This window comes from Vanellus vanellus (genome assembly GCF_965231255.1).
Source record: "Vanellus vanellus genome assembly, chromosome: 13".
NCBI classification, from domain to species: domain Eukaryota; kingdom Metazoa; phylum Chordata; class Aves; order Charadriiformes; family Charadriidae; genus Vanellus; species Vanellus vanellus.
Genome location: NC_138918.1, coordinates 542,044 through 566,431, shown reverse-complemented (window position 1 = coordinate 566,431; position 24,388 = coordinate 542,044). Strand labels below are relative to the sequence as shown.

General features: G+C 44.8%; 1 protein-coding gene across 2 annotated transcripts in view; it reads left to right on the top strand.

Annotated features, from left to right (window-relative positions):
- Positions 1–17,027, top strand: part of TCERG1 (transcription elongation regulator 1) — a 33,888-nt gene extending 16,861 nt beyond the window's left edge. For both annotated transcript variants that reach the window (XM_082490051.1, XM_082490050.1), the window contains exons 10-20: positions 422–488; positions 1,422–1,557; positions 2,549–2,638; positions 3,397–3,515; positions 5,579–5,729; positions 10,797–10,961; positions 11,789–11,971; positions 13,124–13,303; positions 14,269–14,352; positions 14,604–14,704; positions 15,928–17,027. In XM_082490051.1, coding sequence (XP_082346177.1) covers positions 422–488; positions 1,422–1,557; positions 2,549–2,638; positions 3,397–3,515; positions 5,579–5,729; positions 10,797–10,961; positions 11,789–11,971; positions 13,124–13,303; positions 14,269–14,352; positions 14,604–14,704; positions 15,928–16,129 — 1,478 coding nt within the window. In that variant the 3' untranslated portion in view covers positions 16,130–17,027. The remainder of the gene's footprint in view (positions 1–421; positions 489–1,421; positions 1,558–2,548; positions 2,639–3,396; positions 3,516–5,578; positions 5,730–10,796; positions 10,962–11,788; positions 11,972–13,123; positions 13,304–14,268; positions 14,353–14,603; positions 14,705–15,927) is intronic.
- Positions 17,028–24,388: the final 7,361 nt, after the last annotated feature.

Here is a 24,388-nt window from a genome sequence, read left to right as displayed (position 1 = left end):
TGAAAACAGCTGCCAAGAGCAGAGAACGTTCAAGAGGCTGCTGAGATGAGACTTCTTTCTGGCATGAGTTCTAGTAAATGATCCTGGGATGACATGTGCGCTTGGTAGTCGGAGGAGAGCAAAGTGCAAGTAGGTAATCAGAAGATCCAAATGTGCTTCATTAGACTGTTCAGCCTGAGGTTTTTTTCCCCGGGAAAGAAGAGGTCAGCGTTTGTCGTTTTAAGTCCAAAGTTGGCCACAAGTCCATTAGTTCTGCCACCAAATTCCACTAACATTCTGAAAGTGACTGAAAACCATGTCTTCCTTTGTCAGAACACCTTATTGCTGCACACAGTCCTCTGTTATTGCACAAGGCTTCATTTGTAAATTACGAAGTTTTTCATTCATATAAAATCTAAAGTATTATTGAATTCTCTTACAGTTAGAGAAGAGCATGAATCTACAGAGGAAGCGAATGAAGATGAGCCTATTAAAATTAAAAAGCGCAAGTAAGTTTGCTTTTTCAATACTAAGTGGTCTGTGTAGATAAAATTTCTCCAAGATAGTTGAAATTCATGCATAGATGAAATAACCTCTCCTTTGGAAATCATGGAAATAAATGGTACTCGTTGGTGAATCCAAGGGGTATATTGAGTGCAGTTTATCTTAAAGATTTCCTTCTGTTGCTTGTTTATCTAGCTTGTTAATTTCTGTGCATGAGATTTTGCTGCCAAAAAATCCAGCCATCTAGATTTTCATAGCAATTACTCTGTTTTCACTCTATTAAAAGGTTTAAGATTTTTGTTCAGTCTTTTGGTCTGTTTTGCCTATTGGAAGTGATATACGTCACTTCACTCCGACTTACTTACACACACTGTTTTAGAAGTAGTTTTATCATTTTATTTGTTACTTGACTACTCTCAGGGATGATCATAAAGTTGTTAGCATTTAGGGCTTTGAGTTTGTTTGGGAAGAAGAGCTTTGCTCTTAGTAATCATAAATAAATAAGCAGCACGCTTTTTCCCAGAAATGCTTTGATGTATGAATGAATGTATCGCGTTACAGTGCTTTCTGTTGTAATGATTGTAAGGTGTTCTCAATTTGAACTAACTCCCTTAGTTGTAGTCTTCTCACGGGGTCTCATGGTCTTGAACAGGAGATGAGAAACTTAGTGCAGTTAATGTAAAATCTGTTGCCCGTCTGGCGAGACCATTGAATACAGCCAGAATGCGCGAACTTCTTGGTGTCGTTTGTTGGCACTGAAATTATTGAGAACACCTTGGTTCCTGAGCTCTTTCAGTATGAAAGCATTCATTTCCAGGTCTCAGAGAATGGCTGTCATGATTTGTAAGCCTGCACTTCTGAAATAATCAGTTCAGTTTCTAATCTACAGGGTTGATGTATTACTTCTCAAGTTATACTGTATGTTTAATTTTTTTCAGGAAAGATGATAACAAAGATATTGATTCAGAGAAGGAGGCTGCTATGGAAGCTGAAATTAAAGCCGCTCGAGAGAGAGCCATTGTCCCTCTGGAGGCTCGGATGAAACAATTCAAGGACATGCTTCTAGAAAGAGGGGTCAGAGAAATCAGTGTGTGTGTGTGTGTGTGTGTGTGTGTGTGTGTGTGAGGAGGGGAGAGAGGGAGGGGGAGGTTCAGGCAGAGGTCTCAGTCCTTAGTGAATTCAAAACCTGTGGTCCTTTATGTAAGGAAAACAGTCTCATCCTTGCTCTCATTAATGGATGCATTTGGTACAAGACTCCATATTTCAAAGAATGTTACAATTATAGCAAAATTCTGATTTCTAAGTAACTGAAATTAAACAGTATCAAGACATTTTTTTTTCAAACTTTTTTCCAAGTAATTACCTAATTGAAAGCTTCCATTGAAAATTAAATACAACACACAAACTGGACACATCCTTAATGTTTTTGGAAACACTCCTACATGAGAGAAGCAGTAAGTTCCACTGTAGTCTGTACATTCTTATCCTTAAATCAAAGACTTTTTGGTTTTAGTTAACTAAATTTGAACTCTGCTTGATACCAATCAGTTTTGATAGATAAATTAGGCTATCAGAATATAAATCTATATAGTAACTTTAAAAAAAATGGAAGTGGTTCCAGCTGCCTATGCAGCCCTCATTTATTTTCAGTAACTGGATTTTATCGGTTAGTTTTAGTAAAGCTTATTTAAGATGAGCTCGAACATGGTTAAATCAATCTTTTTTGTAGCGGAACTGTTTACACTCATAACGCTTAGAGAAGGTATTGGGCAGGCATGGGATATGGGAACACAGAATCTCAAGGCTTTCTTCTGATGTAATTTTTTAAAAAATGTCACACAGTAGTGGTAATTAAGTGTGTATTATTATGTAGAAGTTTTCGCATTCAGTCAGTGTTGAAACTTGCTGTGGCAGCTTTCATCATCTATTAGTGGCAAAAACTTCAGGATGAGTTTGTTTCCCTCTTTTTATCAGATGTCCTATAGTTTTCAAGCAAAACTGTACAACTTCTGTATACTTGAGGAAACTTGACCATTAGTTAAAACCTGACTTTTTTTAATTAAAGGTCTCTGCTTTTTCAACATGGGAGAAAGAACTACACAAGATAGTTTTTGATCCTCGATACTTACTTCTCAACCCGAAAGAAAGAAAACAGGTAAAAGAGATGGTGAATTCACTCCCCATCCAGACACAGCTGCTTCAGACTTTACCTAAATCCTCAATCTGCTATTTTTGTTCCTGCTAACCTTCCAGACTAATCACTGTTGCAAGGGATTTTTGTTATGATTAGGGCTTGTCTGGAAACAGAAGCCAGCAAGAACAGAAGTGAGTTGATAGTTTTTTTTTTTTCCTGTGGTTGGAAGATCTAATACTTTAACACAGTGAAAGTTGTACCTGTACAGAGAGCTCCCAAAACCTGAATGAAATGGTGCTACTCATCAGTGTCTCCTCAAAATATTGGTGTAATGAATAATTTATCTATTTATTTAAAAAAAAAAAGGGGGGGGGGGGGGAACTAAAGCCCATTTTGATTATTAAGCAAGTTCTCACTCCCGAAGCTTTTATTCAAACGGATGTAGGGAAGTGGAAAACTTCAAGAATACAGGAAGTTGCTGCTGTCCTAAACTTACGACCCAGAAAGATGTTAACGTAACATGAATGCGTAAGAAACTTCTTCACAGGTCTCAGATTACATTTATATAAAGTAACTACATGTTCAGCAGATTGGAATAATTTGCATATTCAAATACAAAGAGTCCCTAACCTTTCTTTCTACCTCATCTATGTTGGCTCTGTGGTGAGGGGAAAGGAAAGAGGAGAAAAGGAAAGAAATGGGAGTTTTCCTTCCTCTCGCCTAGAGCTTGTGTGTCGTCAGGTTTGTATGTTTTATGTTGGTGACTGGTGTTTCTGTAGGTATTTGATCAGTATGTGAAAACCCGAGCAGAAGAAGAGCGCAAGGAGAAGAAAAACAAAATAATGCAGGCCAAGGAGGATTTCAAGAAAATGATGGAAGAAGCAAAGATTAATCCAAGGTAGGAGCTTCTTTCCCGTTTGTATGCATAAGCTCTATTAGAACCAAGTATGTTGAGTGGTATTGGGTAGATTAACCTCTTTCAAAATGGGCAAAGAGGAGAAAAATCATCAGATATCGCTGAAATCTTTTGCCTGCTTGTATTCACTTAACCAATGAAAAAGCAGAACTTGTGATTTATAATGATTTGCATGTTTTAAGTAATTTTGAAGCTATCCCCAGCATGCCGTCCAGAGCGTGAAAAAGGCCTCATGGACCACCACAAGTTTTCTTCAGTAACCCTGTTTCTTAAGATTAGTCGTCTGAGAAAAACTGCGGAGGATTCTTCAGTTTGGAGGGGGCTGAAGGGACGTTTTTCTGGTTACAAAGTATGTTAATAGTAATGTGATAGAATGTTCTGTTTGCTTTAATGGAGAAATTATTACATACCCCTTACATTCAGACCTACTTGCAGTGATCATAGTGAGGTGATGACAGTGAATGTACTAACATTCAAGATTTTATTGCTAGAATTGTTTGTTTCACAGCTTTCTCACATAGAGTTAATGAAATATCTTTTTATGTCACCAGATGAGCTCTAAAGTGTTCTCTTTCAGCATCTCTTGGCTTATCTGGCATTAATTCTTTTACAGTGAAATAACTTGTTAATTTTTTTCAGTGACCCGTTTTGGAAATCTGGTGGAAGCCAGTGTTATGTTAACTTCTAAATTACTTCAGATCTGATTAATAACTCTTGTTTAAAACACCTGTCTGCTCATTTAATAAGGGTAGCAGTTTTGTCAAGGGTAGGCTGGGAAGAGTGGAGGCATGGAAATGTTTTAAGGAAAAGTTCATCAGTAATAAGTTTAATATATAATTCAGAGACTAACATGGACTATTATGTTAGCTTTAGTATCCTCAGCTTCCAAGATATCTCCGATGTGTCGTATTGGGACTGACTTTTATCTCATTATGGGTTGGGGTGGGAAAGAGAGTTCCAGCTGAAATGCTGTCTTGTTTAATCTTATCCTTTGTCTTCTGGTTTCAGTGTTTGTCTAAAGATATTGCTGTACTTCTGTGAGTGCCAGACTGGTTTTTTATCATCTATCCCAGTCCAACATGCTCAAGAGTTTGTGCTCCACTTCTTTTAAACAGCTCTTGTTCTTCAATATAGCTGTACATTCACTTTCTAATCTTTTTGAATAAGCTACCAAATTCTCTTCTTGTTTCAATTTACCCTACAGCAACAGTAGGCTGGATTTTCCAAGTCTAATTATTTCCATGCTGTGATGAAAACATTCGTATGATTATAAGTGTCTCTCGTATTCTTGGGGCCAGATTTGCATCAGAGCTTGGAAAAAGCACAGTAGTGGTTTTTTTCGAGGTAAGTGGCAGTACTGTATCTACTGCACAGATTGGAATCTGGCCCTGGAGGTGAGAGAATGGTCAGGGAAATGCTATGGGGATAATGGGTTGAAAGCCCAGTACTGCTGCGTCTGCCCATAGTGTTTAAAATACTTTCAACTCCGTGTGTTTTAAGATTAGGCTAAACAACGTTCACAGTAGGAGGAAATACAGAGTCAGCCAGTGTTCTATTGTGACTAATATCAAAAGATTATTTTCTTGGTGAACTCTTAGCATGGTTTGGCTGCAAGTGAATGCACATAAAATTTTCAGTTTCACAGCTGTGAAATACCTGGACAGACTGGTGGCTGAACTGCTAACCCACAAAAAAGAAGATTTTTGCAGACAACTGAGTTTTTTCATTTCTTCTTCTTGGTTGCATTGTAGTCCCTCTTCCTACACCTGCACTTTCTGCAGGTAGCTGTATTCAAACAAACAAACAACCCCCCCCCCCCGTAAGCCTCTAACAATACCTTTCATGTGTGTGCCTAAACCCAACTCCTTTCTATGTAGTTCATTGATCGAGCATCTCTGTAGTGAGACCGTAGGATGTTGCTTTTTTTTTTTTTTTTTTAAACTGTGCTCTGGCATGTATTCTGGCAGAAGAAGTATTTCTCTGCTGAACCTGCTTCCCAGCAAAGACAGCTCTGCCAAATGAGTTCACTTGCCATTTTGTTGCAGAACTACTTTTAGTGAATTTGCAGCCAAGCATGCTAAAGACTCGAGGTTCAAGGCAATTGAAAAGATGAAAGATCGAGAGGCCTTGTTTAATGAGTTTATCACAGCGGCAAGAAAGAAGGAAAAAGAAGATTCGAAGACCAGAGGTGAGAAGGTAAGGTGAAATTTTTTAGTTCCAGCAGTGTGAATGGTGCGAGTCTGAGTGAGACGGGACAAAGTCACTACTTGGTTTCCAGTGAGCTTTCTCTGAGACACAGTCCTTCTCTTTCCATAGAAGTTTTGCAAAGTAAACACTCCATGAACATCCCTTTTGTCTTTCTGAACTAACTATTTTAAGTTTGCAGGTATACTGACTTTTAGAGTATATAGAATTGAAATTACATTTATTTGTGAAGCAGAGTTTGCTTAAATAATAACACTTTTTTTTTCATTTACCCTAAGCACGTAACATTATATTCTTAACTGGAATAAGGCCTGATTTTTATTCTTTTTTTTTTTGTTTTTTAAGTTATATAATCCTGAATCTTCTTGTCCTGTGTGGCTGGAAACCCCAGAGCTGGCCGTTACCTCTGTTCTCTTAGTGAAGGCAGCAAGAACTTGAAATTCTCTGTAGGGTACTCCGTTTAAATTTCAAACAGCTCCCATATCTTCTCTTTCCATCTAAAAGCTACCCTTTTAGTGACTTTTTAATCTTTCAGTAAATATATCCTATGTATAAACTGCTGCTTATTAGAATTAAAGGTCAGCTATTAAAGATTAATGAATTCCAAATGTCATTTGACCGTATTGTCAATAGCAGGGAGCAGGCTTTTGCCGCTGGGGAAGCAGGCTACCATGGAGGTGGCATCAAATACTATCATCGAAATGTGCAGCCACCTACTTAATGTCCCTGAGTGTTGTGTGAATGGAGAAAATAACCTCTAAAGCCTAATCATTTTTGACATTTTAAATCTGCGATATTTATTTTGTAGTATAAAGTTATTGCAAATTTCACCTACTAAGAATGCTTACAGAAGAGAAAAATACTGAGTAACAGGTTAGATTTAGGGACTATTTCATTATTCAGTAAATTTTGCATATTCTTTTAAATCTAATTAGCCTGGTCGAATTTGGTTCTGTACTCAAATTTTTTCAAATGTTGACTTATTGCTGATATTTTCAATAAATGATTGTGCTTTCAGAGGAGACCTGATGTAGTTCCAGACTAGACTTTTACATATTGCGTTTCAATTATGAATACGGAATTTTAAAGCATTCTTGCAGCTTAGTAGTGCAGTTGAAGACTTAAAAAAAAAAAAAAAAAAAAAAAAAAAAAAAAAGTAAATATTTGTTTTGTTGTTGCATGATTGTTCTAAAGTTGAAAAGTTAAAAGAAGAGAGATTGTATTTGTTTGCTTTTGAAATAATGTTTTTTTTCTCCAAAAGCCTTTTGTAACCATTTTATGTATTCTGTTTTATAACAAGTGGATAGATTTTACAGTTATGTGCTGTGCGGCCTGTCAATCAGTTCAGTCTGACAGCTGTCAATCACTGACACGCAAATATTATGGGATTCCCTAGTGAGGAAAGAATTGGTATCTCTGTGTGGTGACTTTAGCCTCCCGCAGTTCCGGTACTTTACATTTTTTTAGTTTTTTTCCTTGTGAAGTGATGAGAGTTGTACCTGCAATGTGTTAACTGCCAAAAAAAAGACTTCTAAATACACCTGAAATATTTTCAGTTTTATTTTCCTTTGATTTTGAAAGTGCTTAAAACATAAAAGAAAATTTAAGGCATTTAACCTGAAGCTTTCTCAGTCTGTTTTAAAAGTCCAAAATCTTTATTTAAGGAGGATCAACTTTACAGAAATCTTTAACGTAAGGGTTTTAAATTATATTATGTTTAGATTTGGTTTCATTGAGTTATGGCTTATTGGACGGTGATGGAGCAGCCAGGTTTTCAGATGGCTGTTTTTATTCACGTGGCTAACTTCAGTGAGTAGACACAATGCTAATACTTCTCAGATCACTGAGATGAGGAAGTACACGTGGCTTTGAGGGTGTCAGGGAAGGGACCATGAGCTGGTAATGTTGACCAAGCTGCTCATGTGCTGTCCCAGGACACAGCATTGTTCCGTGTCCTCGAGACGAGCCATGCCAGCAGATGAGCCTGATGTCCCACTTCATATAGACTCACCGAAATGTTCAGCTGTAAATGTCCTACAGCCCACTGTGCTGATGGCTGTCTTATCTATCATCTGTCCTGTGTCAAGATCTCTTAAAAGTTTTCTTGTGTAATATTCGTAGAATGGTTTGGGTTAGAAGGGACCTTTAAAGGCCATCTAGTCCAACCTCCCTGCCATGACATCTTCAGGGACACCTTCAACTAGACTAGGTTGCTCAGAGCCCCGACCAGCCGGACCTTGAACACCTCCAGGGATGGGGTAGCCACCACCTCTCTGGGCAGCCTGGGCCAGGGGCTCAGCACCCCCATAGTGAAAACTTTCTTCCTTATCTCTTGTCTAAATGTTCCATCTTTTAGTTTAAAACCACTACACTTCATCTTTCACAACAGGGCCTGATAAAAAATTTATCCCCATCTTTCCTGTCGGCCCCCTTTAAGCACTGAAAGGGGCTCTGAGGTCTCCCCGGAGCCTTCTCTTCTCCAGGCTGAACCCCCCCACCTCTCCCAGCCTGTCCTCCCAGCAGAGGGGCTCCAGCCCTCCCAGCATCTCCGGGGCCTTCTCTGGCCCCGCTCCGACAGCTCCGTGTCCTTCTGCTGTGGGGACCCCCCAAGCTGGAGGCAGCACTGTGGGGGGGTCTCCCCAGAGCAGAGCAAAGGAGAGGGGCACAATCCCCCCCTCGCCCTGCTGGCCACGCTGTGCTGATACCAGGGGTTGCCCCGACCCACGTGCAGAACCTCATGCTTTGCCTTGTTGGACCTCGTGATGTGCACACAGGCCTGCTTCTCCAGCCTGCCCAGGTCCCTCCGGATGGCATCCTGTCCCTCAGGCCTGCCATTCTACTTAGTCAGAGTAGTTACTGTGCATAGATATATTAAACTCGCAACACTGCAGAGCTGTGATCTTAGAAGATTATTACTTGGTGAGATGTTTTTGACTCAATTCTCTGAGAATTTTTCACCTTTTTTTAAAATTGAAAACCAAATTGCAATACTTGTGCTATATACTTTGTGGATGACTGAAGTTAAGCCCCTGCTTTAAGAGCAGTAAAGGTCTGGGGGTGTCATTTCTGTTTCTTGGGAAGGAATTGGCCGTACCCTCCTGCTTCTGTGCTGCGTCGGTGGCTGGTGAAGCAGCCGATGGCCCAGCTGGCATCTCGCACAGCAGGGCAGGAGCTCGGTGGCCAGCGAGCACACGGCGCCCGAGGGAGCCAGGGGGTGCTGCTGGTGGCACCTGTGGAAGCCTCTCCCTACAGATGGTGGTGGTGTCTTGGGTCTGGTTCTGTATTGCAGCTGGTGCCACGGGGCTTGCAGCAGTGTTGCGGTTATGCAGGTTTTATCCTGTGAAATAAACGTGACTTGTGCAGAAACTTTGAGATACCCTTACTTTATAGACTTCTGTAGTAACATCTGGGAATTGTGTGATTTTTAGCAAATATTTCTAATGCCATGGCTTAGAAAGCTTCATATTTTTGATACTGCATGCATGTTTTAAGATGTTTTGAAACAACATTCTTAATTTTACAATGAATAAACAGTTTGCTTAGCGTTTTGTTCAGCTACTTTAAGAAAAAGTGGTAGTGCTGTAGATGTAGAGCAACTTCCTACTGGCACTAACCAGTTGATTTCTAATCTCTGCTTACTATCTTAATCTCTCTGTTGAGATAGTAAAGAAAAAAGGCTTATAAAGCCTTTTATGTTTATGTGTTAATATTGTGAAGAACTAAAATAATCAGTGGGCAAGGCTGCAGAATGTTGGTTCTGGTCTTCATTTCGTTCTTGCATTCTGTAGCTAAACACATCAGAAGGTCAGGATGTGGCGGTTCTCTGGCAAGCCAGAGTTCATTCGCCTGTCCGTCTGCTCGCTTCCCTTATGAACCTCAGTGTTCTGCAGCGAAAATGCTTCTGGTGGGTTTCTTTTAAAGGGATGAGGAGGGGAGATAAGTGGCAAAAAATGACTGGCCAGCCCTTCTCCAAGGTTTGGGGGTTTCTTAATTAGCATGCCATAAAGCCGGGTTTGCTTTGTGGCCCAGCGGGGTTTGGGATGCTGTGAAGGCAGCATGCTGCGCCTCGCTGTGCAGCCCCTAGAGCCATCCCCCGGCACTCGGCGAGTGAGGCCAACCAGCCCCTCGCCTCTCCGCTTCGGAGAAATGGAAACTTGAATGCCAGGCCAGATTTCTAAGGCATGAAGTGGTGGAAATAAAACGAAGAAAATACCTAGGACCTAAAGCACAGCAGGAACAGGGAGATCATCTACCCCAGAAGAAAAGAGATGTAATAAAGACACAGTAGTTGCTCTTGCAACTGCTGGTTCTGGGAGTTTGGATGACAACGTGTTGCTAGTTGTCTAGGGATAAAAAAACCAAACATGATTAATCCTCTGCCAGCCCTTTGCAGTGGCAGTTGTTATGGACAGTGGGCTGACATGCCATTTCCAATTGAACAAGTAGACTAAAACATTTCCTTTAACTGTTATATATGTGTGCATATCCATCTTAAATATAATTTACTTAATTACCATATCCATGTAATTCTTTATTGGTTAGATCCATCTTAAGGCATTGCTCTTTATCAGCAGATCCAAGTATTTACTTCTGTTCGTTGTACACTTGGAGGATGAATCCATAGAAACTTGATTTGTGTAGACCCCTGTTTAAAAATGCATAGCTTCTCTAGTATTAATATGCAAAATGCTATAATGTACAATCAGTAACTTGTTACTTTGAGAGATATATATATAACAGCTCAAAAAAGCTTAAATTGGAGTAAATAACAAAAACTGTATTGGTGAATCATTCTTTAAACAATACAGTTCATCTTAGATGTAGCAGATCTTCTTAATGTGTCTGCTTTAGCAAAGTTGTCCCAAGGGGAAGTGAATTTTAGATGCAGTTATGTCTAAATCCAGAATTTTAGTGATTTCTCTAAATTGTAATGGTATGTTATATTAATATGCTTCCCTCTGTTGGAGGTAAGTTGACTTCTTTTTTCATAAGAGCAAACTGTTGGGTGTCAAAATATCTTTCTCAAGTATTATTTTTCTGTTTCTATCTGTCAAACAGATCAAAATGGACTTCTTTGAACTACTGGCTAATCACCACCTGGACAGTCAGTCTCGCTGGAGCAAAGTGAAGGACAAAGTAGAGACTGACCCCCGTTACAAAGCAGTGGATAGCTCTTCACAGAGGGAAGACCTTTTCAAACAGTACATAGAAAAAATAGCAAAGGTATGCGTGTGACATTCGGAAGTCTAACTTCGGATGTTCGGCTGGTCACATTGCTGTTAATGTGTGAAGTGACTAACTGGAAGATAAACTAGTTAGTTCCATACCAAAGAGAGTTCTATACTATCATTATTTGTAGAAGCACCCCAGAATGACAGCCTGAAGCTTAGAAGTACCACCCCTGGTGGCGGTGCTGCTGCAGATTCTCGTGGTACGTGTATGCATGCCTGCATACGCGCACACAATATTTAGGAGACTTTATCCAGCAGAGTAAGAAAGGCAGAGACTCTTGTAAAGCCATTGGTTGTAAAAATGGGTGTAATATTGCTTCTTACCAGGATGGGCAGAGTTTCCTTTGCTGTGATTTTTTGTATCAGCTGAGCTTCCTTCAGGAATATAGACCATTCATACACGGTTCCTTTGCTGGGTCTGCTCTCTTAATCCAATGTCGTTACCTTTCTCTTCCAGGCAATTAATGGTTAGGAATGTAAAACTGGGCTGGCAAATAATGATACCACTCTTCCCCTGTGCCCCTGTTATTTGGAGTTTGTCACTGTACACAAACAACGTGGTCCTGAGAATAGTCGGTCTGTGCTCAGCATTATGTCAAACAGTTGTGTCAAACTTCTGTTTCCCCCACGTAGACCCTATAATGCTTCAGCCTAGCTGTTGAAGCAACATTTTGTAATCCACAGTTCTCAAATCACTTTGAAGTATTTTGTTCCAAGATGCCTTTAGGTTGGTAATCCTTTAATTTATGTACCCGTCTAATGAAAATGTGAAAGGTGTTCTGTTGTTTTTATTGAGAAAAGTTTGTTCTTACATTTCAGAATTTAGATTCTGAAAAAGAAAAAGAGCTGGAAAGGCAAGCTCGCATTGAGGCAAGTTTGCGGGAACGAGAAAGGGAAGTCCAGAAAGCTCGTTCGGAGCAAACCAAGGAAATCGATAGAGAACGGGAGCAGCACAAACGGGAAGAAGCTATACAAAACTTCAAAGCGCTTCTGTCTGACATGGTGAGATATGGACAAGCTTTCTCGGCTTGTCAGTGCATTCTTTTTCTAGTTGTTGCCCTGTGTAAAAGCTTTTTGGTATTTGTAGTTAACTTTATATAGAAATAGAACTCTCTTGTCTTCTCGCCACTGCCCTCTGCTCACTGTTGGGAGTTTTGCCTTGGTTGGAAGAGAATGCTTTGCATTTAGGGTTCATGTTCTGGAGTCTCGCTCAGGGAGTTAGCGGGCAGCAGCGGACACGTTCCTGCTGTGTTTCTCTGGAGTCTCACGGGCGATGGGAGATTTTCAGTCACACAACTGTAAACTTCTGTATGTCTGTTGGAAAATTAAATATTGTTGAGGATTAGGAATAGTCCCCTTATTTTTGCATTGTCTCTCTTTGTGCTCTAAACGCAGCACCTTTGTCTTACCATTTCTCTGCTGTTGTATGTTCGCTCTGTTGCGCTGGTCAAGCTGAGCTGTGAGAGCGCAGTTGCTGTATGGCAAACGTCCTGTTAAAGAGGATGGGATTTGCCACATTAGTTTTCATGAGCATGTGTACTATGCCCTTGCTCCCTGGGGTAAGATACGAAATCCAAACGTGTTTACTAGTGCTTGGTTCCACATTTCAGCACTGAAATCTTTATAAGGGAGCGGGATACAGACGGCTCATCGCTCCGGTGGTATAGCTGGTAGCATAGAGCAACAGCTCCTTGAGGATGCTCTCTGGGCTAGAAGCAAGGCACTGCAAAGCTCCTAGTGTCTCTTTGTAAATAACTACCTCTGAGGCTGCCTTTCCAGACTGCTTACGGTTAATAGAGGATGTTATGCACAGAGGAGGAGGGTGCTGGATTTTTCTTTTTGAGAGACTACTCAGCCAGATCAGCGGGGTATCTCCATCTGCATTTGAGCTGATGCAAAGTAATTCCCTCTGCCACTGCCTGTTTCATATTTGTGAGGAAGCTACTACAGTCTCTTATTTAAATAAAAGCTGTTTGGTTTTATTTCAATCTTTAATTTGAACCTTAACTTGAAACAAGAGAAATTAAAAAAAAAAAAAAAAAAAAAAACAACAACAACAACAAAAAAAAACACAACCCACAACAAGCGGTATATAAGAAATGTCAGTGAACTGTAGAAAAAATGGTTTAAAAAAATAATAATCTTTTGGCTCAGGTGCGTTCTTCAGATGTGTCATGGTCTGATACCAGAAGGACTCTACGCAAAGATCATCGGTGGGAATCTGGCTCCTTGCTAGAAAGAGAAGAGAAAGAGAAGCTCTTTAATGAACACATTGAAGCACTTACCAAAAAGAAGAGGGAACACTTTAGGCAACTTCTGGATGAAACTTCAGCGGTAAGAACTGTATATATTCGAACTTCAAATCTTTGCCTACTTTTTCTGGTTTTCTGTCAGTCAGTCTGATTTGTTTGTTTTTATTTCCAGGTCGCCTTTGCTTCATCGCTATCTTTTCTTCATCACTATCTTTTCTTTGTTATAACAAAACTTGTGCATTATGTCTCCTTATGTCTTTATCTAGAGCGTTGTTTTGGTTTAACATAAAGTTCATTTACATTTGAACTTTTAACCAGTGATCTTTTTATCTCCTGCAGGATGTTGCATTTCTTCAACACTGAGTTATTTGATACTCTTTACTACATGGTATCTTGCTCTTTCAGATATCCAGTGTGTTTCTCTCAATGAATATCAGTATATTATCTTGCCAAGTTCATCTGTTTTCATGTCCTGTTTTATCTTGTGCTACTGAATCTGAACTTTTGTTCTGTGTAATGCTACGGGAATTTATCACCTGTTCTGTGTATTGCAGGGTTTTAGTGGATCTTGCTCTTTTTTTAGTCGTGTGCCAACTTCAGTCAGCTTTCTTTTCACCTGAAAGTTGGCACCTCATTTTTTAATGCGCTAGTTAAAAATGCTTAGACTATTAGGCACATTTTTAGTGTGATAGAATAAAATGACAGGCATGTAACTCTGAAGCAAGTTTTTTTGTAGGTAATTTCTAACAACACATTCATTTAGGTAAATATGTACTAGAAAAAGACTTTCGGATGTAAATTATGTTTTGAAGACTTTGATCTGAAAATGCTATCGCAAAATACTAAAGAAAATTAAATATATAAAATCAACTAATTAAAAATATGAATGTAGTAGTATAAATAATCAAACCCCAACACTTAAAAATACAGCAACAACTTTGTTAGTGGACTCGAGATATTTAAAAGTTTCAGATGTAGTAATATTTACATTACGTATTCTTGAGTCTAATTTTCTTTTAACTTAACTATTTTTGCCTCTTTTGAAAGATAACTTTAACCTCAACATGGAAGGAAGTGAAAAAAATCATTAAAGAAGATCCAAGGTGCATTAAATTTTCTTCGAGTGACAGGGTAAGCGCTTTGTGTCACTGCTGTGAACTGTCAGTATGGTGCAGTTTACAAAGTATGTAAGTAAGCTGAAGTGATTTCTGCTTTGTGTGAACAGGAGTATTGTTGTTTAAATAAGATTTTTTTTAATTAAAAATGTAAAAGATAAGGAAAAATAAAATTAACGTATAATTATTGCATATGTTCAGTATCTTAAGTTGCATGAAGTCCTTAATCTGCATTCAGTGTTTTAAGCTTACCTTTTTTTCTTTCAGAAAAAACAAAGGGAGTTTGAGGAATACATTAGAGACAAATACATTACTGCCAAAGCTGACTTCCGAACGCTATTGAAAGAGACCAAATTTATAACCTACAGGTCTGTAGCATAATGTCAACAAAGGACCGATCTCTTTATTGTGCTTTTCCATATAAATGGCAACAAACTGATGTCTGTTTTTTCTCCTAGCGTAAGTTGATGTCAAAGTTACACTTTTACAATCTCTTATAATCTATCAAAAAAAAAAAAAGTCTGCAGCAGCTAGAGACCTCTTTTTGCTTTATTTTGACATTGCTGCTACTGACTAACAAGTAGTGAAAATCAAACCAACGCAGGTGGGAGGTTCTCTTTGCTTTGGAATAGTGTCCTGTGAAAAGCACTCTGAGCTGTCAGGCGCTAAACGTGCGTTGTGGTGGGGCCCCTCGTCCATCTTTGTGTTAGTCCTTGGTGTAGGCTCCGGAGGGATCGATACTGAAGTGAGGACTCTGTTTCAGGGCTTTGGAGACGGGAAAGAATTGTTGGCTCTGTTGAAATTTTATAAAAAAAATCCCCTAACTAATTTGCCTGGTTTCCGTGGGAGGATTTCATTGAACGGGTGGGTGGACTGCCAAAGCAGTTGACTTTCCTGCTCAGTTTCGGGGGCTGGTAAGGCTGATACAGAATCCTAGGTAGGGACCAAAACAAGTTTCCTATCAGAAACATGAGTTCACTTACAAAGGAGAAAATGAAATTAAGTTCTTTGGATCCTGACGAACCACGTGGTTCCTTTGCGGTCAGTGCTGCAGTGTACTGGAGGTCTGGTTGCAGGTGGTGCCGCTGTCGGTGAGCGGGAGGACAGCGCTCGGAGCCGGTGCTGTGGACACAGTCAGTCAGGCTGGACCATAGCTGAGACTTCCCCATCCAAATCCTAATTGTTTGCCTCATTTAGATGCTGAATTTAAAACTCTTGATTTTATTTCTTTTGTCCCCTCTAGGTTTTAGCATTTGTATAGTTCATGTAGTGCTGTACAAGGCCCTTGCAGCCAGACACGTGTCTTCCGTGGTGCTTAATTAACGTAGCACGAACGTAGGCAACAAGCCTTTCTTTCCTGTACTGTTGATGTGCCGAGTCCTGACCTAAAGCGGCATCTTTCTAGCTAAGAAGATACCCAGGTCTCTGCACCCTTCCCCTGCTTTGCCCTTGCGTTGACTCTGCCGGTGCTTTCTTGCGGTGAGGGCAGCTTCTCCGAGCCGCAGCAGTCGCCGCCGGGAGCGGGGGGGTTCCGGGGCGTTCTGTGCCTCCCGCACCACGCTCAGGTGGTAATTCTTACACTTGCTTTCAGATCCAAAAAGTTGATCCAGGAGTCAGATCAGCATCTCAAAGACGTAGAGAAGATACTACAAAACGACAAGCGATACCTGGTACTCGACTGCGTACCGGAAGAGAGGCGCAAACTCATTGTGTCCTACGTAGACGACCTGGACCGTCGAGGGCCACCTCCGCCGCCCACAGCTTCAGAGCCGACAAGACGAACAACAAAATAGTTATGAAATACTCTTAAGCCAAGGGTTTCTGTTAAATCAAAAAGCTTGCATGAGCCATCTGTCAGGTTTATACATATACATTACCGTGAATATATTGCAAAACCATCTGAGGAGCAGAGGAAGAAGCAGCATTTGTGAACATAAAATGGTCTCTGGGAGGGGAAACCAACAACAAAAAACCCACGTTAAAGGTATTTATGAGTTTCTTTAGGGCATGACTGACAAAACTCTGAACGTGTGGGCTGTGTTTGGTAACTTCAGCTCTCGGAGCAGTGCGGTGTGTGTACACGGAGTGTGGATGTCTGAGAGTTAGAGGGATTCTTCTAAGTAGTGTCCGCGTGTGAGTGTTAAGGATGAGCGCGCTTGGGTTTTCACCTTGTTCTGCGTGTGCCACCCGCTTCCCAATGGTTCCCCGCGGCCCCTGGCTGCGGAGGGGAAATGCTCTCCGGTAGCTTAAATTATTGATTACTGAAGACCACATTCTCTTCCACCCTTCTAAATGGAACTAAATCCATTGAACGGAGTTAGAGCAGAGAGAGACCAAATTAAATTTGTTCACAGGTCTGCTTTGTTCCTTACCCTGTCCATGAATTAGAAGCAAATCGGGTTGCTCTGCCCACATGAAGATTTGTCTAATAATTTTTACTCAAAGTTGGGAACGCTTGGTGAATAGCAGTGGTTACTGGAGCAGAACAGGACGGTTGTATAAACACATTTTTATTTACGATAAAGTGATCTTTACATACTTCTGGATTAGACTGTGGATTTCCCTCTGGGCAATTCTTGTAAACTATACTCCTGTTTTGAATGTTAAACTTGTGTTTCTAAAGTTTAATTTTGAAATGTTGGGATTGTTCAGTTTATGTATTTGAACTACAATAAACCAACCCTTTTTATATATGGATTGTACAGGCCTAATACCAGTTTTTGTTGGATTTTGTTGGACTTGTGAATTTACGAGTAAAGCAAACAACTGCAGTCATATCACCTAAATTCTTGGCTGTGTTTGGCAAAACAGTACCGGAGGCACGGTGCAACACGGGATTAAACTTCAGCAGCTGCGGTCAGGGCAGCATACACGCCGTGGGGTGCCAAGGAAAACTATTTTCTAATTCAGTTCTTTAGTCATTTGGTTAAACGTGAAATGGTAGGGATGGTGGTGTCAAAGGATTTCCTTCTCTTCTGTATTTGATGTGGATCTCTTCCTCTGAGTTGAGGGATGGGGAAGGATTGATTCTTCCATGAGTAACTGATTATTTTTGTTCAGCAATGACTGGTTTGGCAGCTGGCGGTTGGGACTTGCGCTCCGAGCACCAAGACGGAAGGTTGCTCACAAAGACGGTGACAGCTTGGGAGGGATTTGTACTGCTGACATCCGAAGCATGGTGCTTGTAGTGAGAACGTACTGCCCAAATTCAGGGCAAGCGTCCCTCCTCTCCCTTAGTGCCTGCCTGCCCCATCGGTGTGGCGGCACCTGAGCTGTGGGAAACCAGCGTCGGGCAGTGCCTTTGCTGGGAGTGGAAGCGGAGTATCGTGGAATACAGGGAATCGTGGCAAGGCGCCCACTTGCCCTGAGAGCACGGCGTCGCCCCGCTCTGCCAGGAAACAAATTTATTGTGGCTCAGCTTAGTGCCTCCCTGCAGGAAGCCATGCATTTTTCATGGCTGTTTTAAAATATGGTTAACTTGTTCATTAAATGAATGATTGCTATTAATTTTAATTTATCTTGTTTATGGAGACCAGATGTTCATTAACATTTATTTATCTGCGTATTCTGTGGATAAAGCAATTATGCTGAACACACCGGGCCCCTGGTGGGGCTGTGCTGCCGTGGCAGCCGCAGTGATGCTGCTGGAGGACAGGCTGGTGATGCTCAACATGGTGGAGGTGGTCCCCTGCTCCTGCAGCACCTTGGGCACAGTCCCCTGTTCCCCCCAGCAGCAGGGACAGTCCGTGGGATCCTCATCCCAGGAGACGGTTGGGTACAAGGGATGCTGACAACTTTTCCAGCACTGTTCCTGGGGCGGCAGCCTGGCAGCTCCCTGGCCTGGCCCGGCCCTCGGGATGCTGCTGTGTAACTGCTCGGGCAGGAGTTACATCTAAGCAAGCTTAGGAAAGGGAAAGACACCCAATTTTTGAAAAGCCGGGCTCATTTCTGGGTTAAGGAGCTGCGGTCTGTCACTGGTGGGAGCACCAGGCCCACTCTTGGGGGTCAGTTTCCTTCGGGGCTGCGTCACTGTTTCCAGATGCTGAGCAGACCTGGCACTGCTCGATGGTTTCTCCTTCAGGGGCCAGGGCCAAGCCTGAGGTGTCCTGAGGGATCTTGGCTAGTCTCGCAAACCACAATAACCAGGGCCCATAACACTGCTCTGTCCCCAGACGAGGGGGTGGCAGCACCAGGGTCCCTCCATGGCCACCACAGCTCCCGAGCTGTGACACCTGCGCCTCTCACGGCTCCTCGGGACGTTCCCAGCCACTGCCTGCCCTGCCCTGGGACGTGGTGCCTGGTGGCCTCCAGGATGGCCGAGTCACCAGCCCTGTGGCCCTGCTGCCTGCCCGTAGCTGCCCCAGGGCAGAGATCAACCCTGGTGCTGCCAGCAGTGGGCGGGCGTCAACTCAGCAGCGCTAGTCCTTGTCTTTTTCTTCACGTTCATTCCACAAGCTTTAGACATTAGCTATTTTCTCCCTGTGGGACTCCTGCGGTGTGTCCGGCTGTGCGTGCCGGGAGAGCGAGTGCCTTCCCCACAGCATTCCCCCCTCGCACTCCGCCAAAGCTGAGATCTGTGTGACGGTCCGACCCAACCCGGGGTGTGTGGGAGCAAGCCAGGGGCTCACGGTGAAGAAAGCGGCGGTGAAATAGGTCCTTCCAGACAGGTGGGAAAAGAATATTCATTATGAACTTTGTGGTTTTCCTTTGCCACCACGGCTCGCTGCGCTGGGGGGACGGCTGGCGCTGAGCAGTGAGTATGGTCAGTGGCTAATGGCAGTCACAGAAATCCGATTTTATCACGTCGTCTTCACTTGTGGGAGCGAGTAAGAACTTCCAGTCCCAAATAATCTGCTTAAAATTTAATTTTGAGCTGATATGGCCTGGTTTTCTGACAGTATTTCACTGATGTGCCATTGCCGGCGCGGCACAGAGCAGCTGCCGGGCGGCACAGAGGGGTCAGTGTGGCCGGGGGGGACGGGGCCAGCTCAGACGTAGCCCCGAGCCGGCGCCGGCTCCGCTGTGAGGGAGGGTGCATGCAGCGGGACTCTGACACACAACCTGTCGGGTGCTGTCCCGAAGGCCTTGAAGGTGGTTGGGGACTCTGGCTGTCGCCAAGAGAAGCATCGGGGACGTGGCTGCGGGACCCGCGTGCCCCTCGCTGGGGGCCCGGCACCCTCGTGCCTTGCGGAGCGCCCAGGCTCAGCTTTGGTCTCAGCACCTGAAAGGGCGATGCCGCAACCTTTTAAAATGCTGGGTAATGGGAGCTCCACGTTTCGGGCGTCCCCTCCCAGCCCTCGTAACCCCAACAACACAGCACGGCCTCCGCCGTGACCGCTTCTGTCACCTGGGTCTACAGAGCTCTACCTGTAACTCGCTTTCCACAGGCATAAAGACAAATTTGGCTGTTTTGAATGTCAAAAGCCTTGATGGAAGTTTTGAAGCGCTCTCTGAGTACCTGGGACTTAAACAGCGAGGAGCAAAGGAGGGGCTTGGAGCTGTGCGCATTTCAGTAGATTAAGGTCAGCAGTTAATGTGAAGGTAAATGAGTGTCTGTTTGAATAACATTTCCTTGACAGTATAATCCATGCCCTGCAGCTTCTAATTAGGTGCTGCTGTTTAAATTCATCACCAGGAACAGCAGAGAATTATTGTGCGGACTGTGGAGGAACTGACAGTTCCTTTTAATGCTTTATCAAATAATGAGGTTTGTCCTGCTGAAGAGCTGTTGGACACTCCCAGTGATTTACCGGCAACAACAGCCCCCCAGCTTCTCCCCGTGCGCCACTTCATGCCCAGTGCAGCACATGCCCAGCCATGGCACGGCACGGCACGGCACGGCACGGCACAGGCAGGACGGGGCACAGAGCGCATCAGACCTTAGCACAGGTCAGGGCGGACAGTGGGTGACAACCGCTAACCTGCAGCTCGCCCGGACAAGCTGCTGTGCGTCAGATCCGGCTTTAGGTTTAGCGTAAAGTGAACTCAGCTCTCAGCAGCGATTTCAAATGGTAAATGAAACCAGATCCTTCCTGAACTGCACTGCAGGACCTGCCGTTCCCCGTGGTGGAGGGTGAGCCGCGGCCTCGGTCTCTGCGGCGCGTCGGAGCTGTCAGCGCAGGGTCCAGGCGCTGCTCCTGGGAATCGCCCAACCTGCACCGGGGCTGGAGGGAGCGAGAGGAGCCCCAACCCGCTGTGTCCTCCCCGGCTCCTCCGCAGCGCTCCCTGAGTGCCGGGGGGGAGTGCCGTTGAAACTGCCCATTCTCAACACGGTTAATTGGCTGTTGGTGTCTGCATAGATGCAATGAGATCTGCAGCCCCCACGATGCTGGCGGCGACCCACACTTCTCGCCCGAGCCCTGGCCGGGACTGGGAGAAGGGCTCAGCCCCCACCTCGTATTGCCAACCTGTCAGCTTCAGCTGAAATGCTGCTCAAGGCCAGGGGGATGCTAGGATCAATAAATATACATATATGTTTACTGCCAAGCCTGCGTGTGGAGCTAAAGCTGTGTTTGGTTTCCATGAGATACGGTGTTTGCTCAGACTGCTGAGGGTGAGGGCTCAACAATCCACCCGGGGCAGCTCGTTTATGGGCACGAACATCCCCACGCAATCACCTGTGATCTGTTCCTGCAAATGTCGTGCAAAGGGGAGTCCAGCTCCCATTAGCCAGTGACTCCGGCTTGTGGCAGAGAGACCCCGGATGAATGGACGCATCCATCTCCTGCCTCGACTGCTGCGCCAGCCCCCGATAGCAGGTGGAGTTCCACCGGGTCCGACTCACTCCCCAGGCACTGTCACCACAGAAGGGTCCAGTGGCTCCGTGTTCCAGAGGCCAGGCTGCAGGGTAAGAATAATAGCCCTTGTCACTCCGCATAGCCCTGTAATCGGAGATATTTAGTGCTGAGGCTGGGCTACGGGGCTAATATCTGGGATGTGATAATGTTGCTCCCTGCATGAGCGAGCAGGACATCGATTGTGGGCTGTCAGCCGACCCCTTGGACACCATGTGCACCCGGTAGCATCGCACATGGCATCAACCAACCACAGCGTGCACGCTGCCCCGCAACACAGCACCCCTCAGTACCCGCAAATGCCCCCTACGGCTGCAGAGAGTGTTCGGGATCACCGCTGGAGAGCTTTCTGCACGTGAATATCTCGGGATGGCTGAAGTACTGCTTCGACGCTTTGCTGGCTGACGTGGGGCTCACTGCAGTTGCCAAATATAACCAGTTCCCTGCCTAGTTGTGGGTATATCTCCCCTTCTCAGTGCCCCTCAAGGTCCCTGTCACTTTTGCCTTGCTGCCGCAGGCTGCGCGTGACCAGACGGGGTTGTTTTAAAAGAAAGCAACACCCCAACCTTACCCGCCCCCTGTGCTTCATAAGCCGTGCAAAGGGAATTAATTCCTCCCCAGCACTCGAGTGCACGGTGGGAGTTCCACCACTCACGGGGTGGTGCCGATGGCGGCTGCCACACCGAGACGTCCCCTGGGACGATCGCAGGCATGGCCAGCCGCGGTGGCTCCTCCCCAGCATGTCCCCTGCACCGGCAGCAGCCACGGTGTGCACCCTCCTCTCTTGCTTCACCCCAGCATCTTTGGGAGCTACCGTGCTCGGCCGCAGGGTCACACGGTGTGTTTGAGCAGAAATGAGGCAAACGGCACCTCCCCCTCGTGGGAAAGGCCACCGGCCCCGCTGGGCCGCAGCAGGGCTCTGTGTGTGTGGCTGCAGCGGGACAACAGAAACCACCTAAAACAGATGGGTACAGCGCCGAACATCCCTCCTCATGGGTGATCACCGTGAGCGTCATAGATGTGCTTTCTGGGTGAGCGTGGCGCAGGATGCTGTTGGACATCACCGTTTCCAAAGCTCTCCCTGCCTGAGGCTGGTGACGGTCGCTCCGGCTGTGAGTTCCCGGCACTACAGCCTGTGCTGTGCCCGACTGTGCCCACAGCAGCACTAACCCTCCCCACCCATGCACAGATGAGCAGGTCAGGGCCATGGGTGACAAAGCCACCAGGACACCTGCCTTCCATCAGTCCTTGAACCGCTGCACACGGGGACATCCCGCCGTAGGCATCGCTGGGTTTCCGCACCCCCTCCCACGCGCTGCCAGCGGCAGATGTGGGACTGGTGGGACATTTGCATGGCCGCACCACAGCCCCCCTCACCCACGGGTCGACCCTTGCCACCGTGCGCCCGGCGGGAGGGGGAGGCTGCGTTCCCACTCACCAGGCTCCAAATTACCCACTGCCCCCATGCCCCATACCCTCAGAGAGGGTCTCCAGGACCCCCAGTCGTCCCTCACCAGCACAGACCAGGCAGGCAACCTCTGACCAGGGACCTTCTTCAGCCGCTGTCCTGGTGCGCAGAGCTACCGTCACCCGGCACGCGACAGGCACAACAAGCAGCGACTCCACACAAAGACACATTTGGGACAACTTTACTTCTGATACCAGAGTGCAGGCTTTCTTTACAGGAACCAAAAAAGAACATTTTTTTAAAAAATGCTTCATTTACTCTTACTATTTTTTTTTTACCATTTCATTTTTTAAAAAAAAAGTTACTCCTGAAAGCCATCACTTGTAATAAAGTTATAAGCCAGTGCACTTTGTTTTTCCCTTGTGATCGCTCCTCTGAAGGCGGCAAGCTCTCCCCGCGGCCGCCCTGCGCCACCAGGGAGAGGGCGTCCCTGCAGGGCAGCACCCCGAGGCTCCGTCCCCCACCCGGGGCACAGCCGGGGGTCCCCGCCGCAGCGCCGGGTTTGCCATGGGGTCCCTGCGCTCCTTGAGTGAGCGGCAGTTCGTCTCCCCGGTCGGGCGGGAGAGCTGGGAGGCCGTCGCGGGACGCGCTGGGGATCTCGTGGTGCCGCGCGGAGAGGCCGTCCCGAGAGGGCACTTTACCCATAGGGAGTCGTGTGAAGGTCCCTGCAAGGATGCAGGCGCTGGTGGGACGCCCGCTGCCCCCGAGGAGCGGATGCAGAGCAGGGTCACCCTTACGGAGCCACTTCTACAGTGACAGTGGTGAATTTTTTAATTGACTTTATTTATTCATTTGCTTTTTGTTGCAGGAGCAGTTTTCATATTGACTGAAAATTCAGTACTTCTTTTTTTTATTGAACAGTTGCTCAAGTAAAAGAGGGACCTGAACAATCTTTAGAGTAGAAAAGGGCAGCCTTGCCATGCAAAGAGGAAGAGTTATTGTTTTTATTATTATTATCGTTATTATTATGATGATGATGATGTAGGACCACAGACAGCCTCTCTCTGAAGCAGTCAGGTGCTAACAGCAATATAGGGTTGGATTCTTTTTTAGAAGGTCATAAATTAGCAACTTATACTTCATCTTTAAAAAAGTCAAATAAATAAATAAATTAATTAAAAAAGAAAGAGAGAGAGAGAGAGAGAGAGACAGTCACAACATGCAAGAGCTTACAACAGAACAAGTAAAAATGACCACGAAAAAGACAAGAAATGCAGAAGAAAAGCCCAGGTTCAATTTGGTTTGCAATCAATGCAGTTTGGAAGCATCATTTATAAAGGTATTTCATATACCAAAAAAAGGCACCACAGTATCTACAAAGCCAAATCCTCAGGAGAGTTTCTGTGGGGTGGGGGAAGGTAGCAGCCTGCCCAGAGCAGACACGTCTCGGTGCGCAGCAGATCCCCCCCCTTTAAGCTTGTCCATTGCAAATCTGAACTTTTCCATTTTACGTTTGGTTTTGCTGTCTCTGTTGGTAAAAACACAAAATAATAATAATAAAAAGACAAATGTGAAAAATGGCAAAGGGGACGGACATTCTGATCTTGCAACATAACTGTTGGGATATTTCTAGGACCAAGTTTAAATCAATCCCAGCGGGACTGCTGTACTAAAACTCCCGCGGGGCACCCAGCGCCCGCCCCGCTCCCCTTCTCCGCTCTGGCCGCTGGCAGCCCACGGCGCCGCGCTCGGACAGCCCAGTGCCGCCCGGGGACACCGGGACAGCGAGAGCCTCACACCTCCCAACCGCCCCACCTCACGTCTTCGCTCTCCATGTGTAAAGAAAGAGA